Source organism: Oxyura jamaicensis, chromosome 2 (assembly GCF_011077185.1).
Source record: "Oxyura jamaicensis isolate SHBP4307 breed ruddy duck chromosome 2, BPBGC_Ojam_1.0, whole genome shotgun sequence".
Lineage (NCBI taxonomy): Eukaryota > Metazoa > Chordata > Aves > Anseriformes > Anatidae > Oxyura > Oxyura jamaicensis.
In genome coordinates, this window is record NC_048894.1 from 96079459 (window position 1) to 96085372 (window position 5914).

Genomic DNA, 5914 nt, shown 5'->3' on the forward strand with positions numbered 1-5914 from the left:
TTAAATAAATGATATCAATAATGCACCAAAAGATTTTAGCAGTTCTAAAGGAAGGATAGCAATACTTACAAAGAAAGTGACATTTTTGTTTTACTGACACTTCAAAGAGGGCTTATAGCATTAATTGCCCTATTCTTACATGGAATCTTACTTGTATTTAAGTTGTAACTTTAGATACTTCATAACATTAAATAATTCAAAATGACAAGCAAGTCTTGAGATAAAGGGAGATTTTGTGGATAAAAATACAACAAAAGCCCTAATGCAAGCAGACTAGAAAATAAAAAACAACCATATTTGAATTAAATAAAACAAACATACCTGAATTGAAGAAAAAATAGAATAAAAGTGTTCAAATTAAAAAGAGCAGTGCTGCTCAAGGGTGCGTGGGCCCGATAACACACTGCTCAGATAAATACAGCATACGGGAGCAAAGGAATGGACCTTATGTCCTTTGTTCTATAACCCACCATGTACAAGATACGGGCATTATATAACAGCGAAAAAGCTCTATCTTCTTTCTGTATATTTCCACTCTGAGAGCCCTCCCTCTAGTACTGTGACCTAACCAGATAGTCCTCTTTACTGAAAGAAGGAGGCCCGTGGATTTTTAAACAGTCTTATCTAAAGTACTGGCTAAGAAAAACTGCAATTAAAGGAGCATATGCCATTTGCAAAGGCCTGTTTGTTGAAGGTGGAAGCTTTAACAGGATTACACAAGGAAGAATTAAACAGCTGTGTCAATCTGCTCTTATGACATGAAGTCCCCTAACGCTTCCTTCCATAACAAAATTAATTTCAACCATCCAATGTTAATTGAGTTCTGATTTACAAGTCTTTTTAAACAATTTTTTTTGGGGGGGTAGCTCTATCTCAGCTGAGCTCTGGGTACTGTAATAAACAGCTTGTGATTTCTGTATGACCACCACTTTGTTGTCTCTTACCATCTTTAATCAGAGTTGTGTTAATACTTAAAGTGAAGAAATACCCCATTTTCAGGTTTTTGGTAAGAACATTTATTTGTAAAAAACCTTCTTTCAGAATGCTAACTGGTACCGAAAGTACATTTTTTGTCCAACTGGAACAGGAAGACTCCCTCAAAGCCATACTTTTACGCTGTCAGATAAAACAGGTAGGAGACAAATAAAAAACAGTTTGGGAAGCTTTCAAAAATGGTGAAGAAAGGTGTTAAACTGCTCTTAATGACCTTTTCTGCTCTCTTGATGCCCTTCAGAAGGCCATGTACAACTACCTACTTTTTGTAAAGGAACTTCCTATTAAAAATGTTTGTGGCAGTGCAATAGCAGATCATGTACAGTATTTTTTTAGGTTTATTTTCTCTATCACTGTTGCCTTCCACCACACATACCTTCAGAGAAGGAGGACAAGAGATTACCTTTTAACCTAGATCAGTAATGTAGACTAGTGTAAGGTAACTGGTCTTGTTTTGGGCTTAGACCACCATAAAGCCTGATGGAGACAGGTTGTCTGAACATCTCAGATCCCTTTCCATTCCTTCCCCTGCTAATGCAAAAGACAGCTTTGCATGTGCTTTATGTCCTCGAAGTCTGAGGAAATGACCAACAGAACAGAAGAGAGATCCTCCACAGATGGAATTTGTTACAACAGAGTGCAGTGCAAATTGATGAAGAAGCAAATTTCTCAGCCACATCACCTGCGGATCAATGACACACTACTAATCTGTTTTGTTATCAGGAGAATAAATCAGTTGATTTGTCTAATAAGCTTTGCCCTCACAGCAATGAAAAAGCATGTTCACAAGGTTCAGTTTCGTTTCCCCAGTGATCCCAGGTTTTGTGTACTTTCCTTCGTGTTCGTTAGTTTCGGTTCTGTTTCTTTGCTGTTAGGTAGACAGAGTATAAAAAGACTGGCTGTGCAGTGCTTCATACACCACCCAAAGGAAAAATGGCTGACCAAAACGTCCGCAATGCTGGTTTCGGCTCCTACGGTATCAAGGGAGGTTCGCTTGCTTCACACTTGATGTCCGAGGAAGCAAAATCTAGCGGGGGAGGCGTGCGTTCTGGAGGGCCTACTGCCACTCTCCAAGAGATGGGTATGAGCAACTTCTTTTTTTCTTTTGTGGTTTTGCGGTTTAGTGAGGGGTGCCAAACAGAATTTTGTTCTTGAATATGTCAAGCGATCACTTCCTTCCTACATTCCTGTATCGCACTGCAAGACAAAAGATGTGGATATTTAACTGCATGCTATGTCTGGGATGCTCCTCAGGATGTTTTCTGTGTATGTACATATGCATGGGTGTATATATACATTGGTGGCATTCATGAGATTTGGGACAGTGTTTATTTGAAGTTTGTGCTCTCTCTAGGAACCATCAATAATGCAGAAAGGCATGCTAGCAGTAAGCAACCATACAGTTATGCAAGAACATGATCTCTGTACCTACATTTAATATAAATTATCAGATTTTCTTTGCTCTTTACTTGTACACACCCATACATATCACACATACAGAGAGAATGCATAGGAACTTATGCAGACACTAAAACAGAGGAAATTAGCTGCAGTTCAAGAGCTAAATTCACAAAGGGAATATATGCACGTCCTTGCAGCATGTTTCTAAGTACTAAAAATAGGCATAGCTGGCTTTCACATGAGCTAACCCCACAGGTGCTTGCTTTTCTGTTGCATACGCAGAGCAGTCCCTGATCTGACAACTCGAAGCAGCTTGGCACTTGTTTAACCCCAGATCCAGTGGGATTCATGCACAAGGTATTCTGCCTACTAGTTCCCCCCCGTGGGACCCGATTCATCAGGCACTCTAAGTATGCACAACCCCACAGAAAAGAGAGCCCTGTGTAATCCTGATTTACCCAGCAGCATGGTAGTTAGCAGGGTGACCTTGGGTAAAAGTTTCAAACCCCTTAGTGCCTTAGGGGTCTTGGACCCACATCTCCCACACTTCAGGAGCGTGCTCACCAGCAGGCTGTGTGCTGTCGTGTTGGTCAGCTGCTGGCCAGCTGCTTTCATGGTAAGCAGCTACAAGTTTACGGAATGACGGAGATGAGCCTGACTCTTCCAGGCATAAAATGAGAGGTTGGCCAGGTAAGCTGGCAAGGGCCCAGATCTGTGCCATCTTTTAATTAGTAAAAAAAAGAAAGAAAGAAAGGAAAAGAATATGAGAGACCTGACTGAAAGGAGGTAAGTTATTTTTTTTAGATATGGCTTATGTTGCCGCCAATGTTATCCATAGTATGAAGTTCTCTATACACTGAGGGAGTAAGTGACATAAGGGTCATTTGGAGAGATGCTGCATGGGACTCCTGCAAGGCACAGCTTGAATCTTACTCTCTATGATTTGATTAGTGAGCTTAGCTTACTGATACAGTGCTTTTTGAATGCTCTGTAGCAAAGAAGTTAAGGGATGGTAGCAGCAGAGGGGCAGAATATGAAAGAAGGTCAGGAGAGGAGGAGAACCATGGGAGTAAATAGCAGGAGGAGCTACTTTCAGGCACCCCACTGCATTAGCAGCACAGACCCCAGTCCACAGGCACCACCAGACAGTCTAATATTATAGCAGAGCAGAGACAACTGCACAACCCTGCCTTCTGCTACAGATTATGGTGGTACAGCAATACTCAGCATGGCCATAGCCAGTGGTGACCTTTGGTGGTGATGCCCTACAGAGAGCGTGAAGTTGCAATTCCCAAAATAAAAGACTGAACATTTGTATCCTCTCATGTGCTGGGAATATTTAGAAAAGAGAGAGGCAAAGTAAACATTTGACAGTACCTGATTTTATTCTTGCAATGAAACAGTATCAACTACACCCTTTTATGAAATGCATTGTTTTTGGTGAAGATAAATCTGCATGACTTTAGGAAACCTGAGCCGTGCCTACAACAGGTACTCCAAAAGAGCTTTTATCCATGTGAAAAATACTCTGTCTGTAACATTGCCAAGACAGGTGTGAGCTTTGGCTCCCTGCAGCAGGAGAGCTTGCCACACGTTCTTTGCCTGATTGAGAGCTAAAAGGGTCTGATTTAATTTCCGCAGGTGCTCACTGAAATCTCTCGCTCTTCAAACACATCTTCTTAACCTTTTTATTAAGACTGTAAACCCTCCCCCACAAACAAACGTGCATGGAGGAGCGGCTGATTCTGCAGCAGGGCATGAGTATTGTTCAGCATCATTTTACAGGAGATGTTATAACAAGCTCATCACCAAAATATTTGAGCATCCTCCAGGAATGTTTTAAGGGCTGTCACTAACATTTGTCATTGTTAATGTCTTAGTCCTCTCCCCAAAAAAGAAGGGTTTGCAATGTAATACTTTGTTTGGGGCTTATTTATAATCAGATTGAGATATACATATATATTGGTCACTACCTACCACAGCTTGCTGTGTTCAAAACCTGAAGGTATGTGTTATGCATAGGTTTATGCTATGGAAAGTGAAGTGGAAGGTATCCACCACCTGTAACAGTAAGTGGTGAAGTCTGCAACAACCCCAAATTCCTGTAAGAGTCTGTTCCACAGCCCTCAGGCAGCTTCTCAGAAAACTGCTATTTCAGCAGAGGCAAACTGCACCCAAAGTGGTTTGGAGAAGCAAATTAGTCAAATGTAGTCTTCGTGCAAGAATTGTAGGTTTTCTTTAAGTTCTGTGAATGTTCACCAAAGACTATAAATGCCCTTTCCCCAAGGTGGCACCTAAAAAAGCAGCATAGTGATGGAACAAGTCAAGTAATCAGCAGTCTCTTGGTCTTCTAATACATTTTCTAGCCTTGTGTTTTGTTTTTTTTTTTTTATTATTATTTTTTTTTCCCCATTAATTTATTTATAAAGAACAGTAGATTATAATTATCCTGTGAGGTTCCTTCCAGTCAGGAAAGCGCAGTAACACTTCCTTTGGAACTGTTGTAGGTGCCAGAGGCTCAACACATTCCTCAGGTTTTACCAGCAGCGGGATCTCCGGTGGATCCAGGGCCTCTGACATGATGTCCCAGGAGGCCAGATCTCATGGAGGTGGAGTCCCCAGGGGCGGCACAACTTCCACTGTCCAGTCCATCTGTAAGTGAGAGTCTTCCCAAGAAGGATGAAATAACAAAGGATTTCTCAGCTCAGTTGTACATTTACTAGAGGAAGGGGTGTGAAGAGAAGTTGCTGCATTGCATTTTAAGCAACATTTCTTCTGTTTGTTGCTTTATACTGGGTGGGAAGCAGAAGCTAAGGAATTAGGGGAAATAACTATGCAATAAAGTTGCAAGGATGGAGGTGGATAGCAGAGAAAGAAAGCCGAACCACCTAGTCACAGAAAAAAAGGTCATTGGAAGTTTAGGTTATTCATTGAGTGTAACACAAACCTTTGGTCTGTGTCCTGGGAGTGCTTGTAACTCATGCTTAGATATTCTGTATGTTTCCCTGTGCAGCAGCTTTGCTTTACATTCACGTGTTTCTTTGTGTTTGTCCTTAGCGATGGGTGGCAAAGGAGGAAGGCACTGAACAGAAAGAAGCATCAGTCTAGAACTAAGCTCTGCAAGCAGTTCGTCATCCTGTACTGCTGGAATCATTTGACATCTTCTTCCCTTCTTTGGTCTCCCTGACACTGACATGAAAGGCAAAGATGTTTTCACATGTGCAAATAAAAGTTCTGTTAAAATCATGTACGCTTGTGCAAAATTAATAGGGGTGGGGAAGGGGGTCAGGTTCTTCCCTGGTTAAACGTTCTCTGAAGCACAGGCATATACAAACACAAGCCAATGAAAGGAAGTACTCTGGATTGGAATAGGTCTCACTATCTGAGCCTCTTGCTGTTCCCCACTTGCCTTTCATTCAGATGTGCTCCTGCTTTCCCCAGATACACATTGTCCACTTCCTAGACACTTTCCCACATACATTCCCCTTTCCTTCCATCTTCCTTCTGTCTTTCTGTCTTC

The 5914-nt window shown here is 41.5% G+C and overlaps 1 protein-coding gene across 1 annotated transcript; it reads left to right on the forward strand.

Annotated features, from left to right (window-relative positions):
• The first annotated feature begins 1854 nt into the window (after positions 1-1854).
• Positions 1855-5642, forward strand: LOC118162415 (interferon alpha-inducible protein 27-like protein 2B). Its single transcript, XM_035318542.1, has 3 exons — positions 1855-2074; positions 4902-5048; positions 5452-5642. The coding sequence occupies exons 1-3, from the start codon at positions 1927-1929 to the stop codon at positions 5478-5480; spliced, it is 324 nt and encodes a 107-aa protein (XP_035174433.1). The 5' UTR covers positions 1855-1926; the 3' UTR covers positions 5481-5642.
• Positions 5643-5914: the final 272 nt, after the last annotated feature.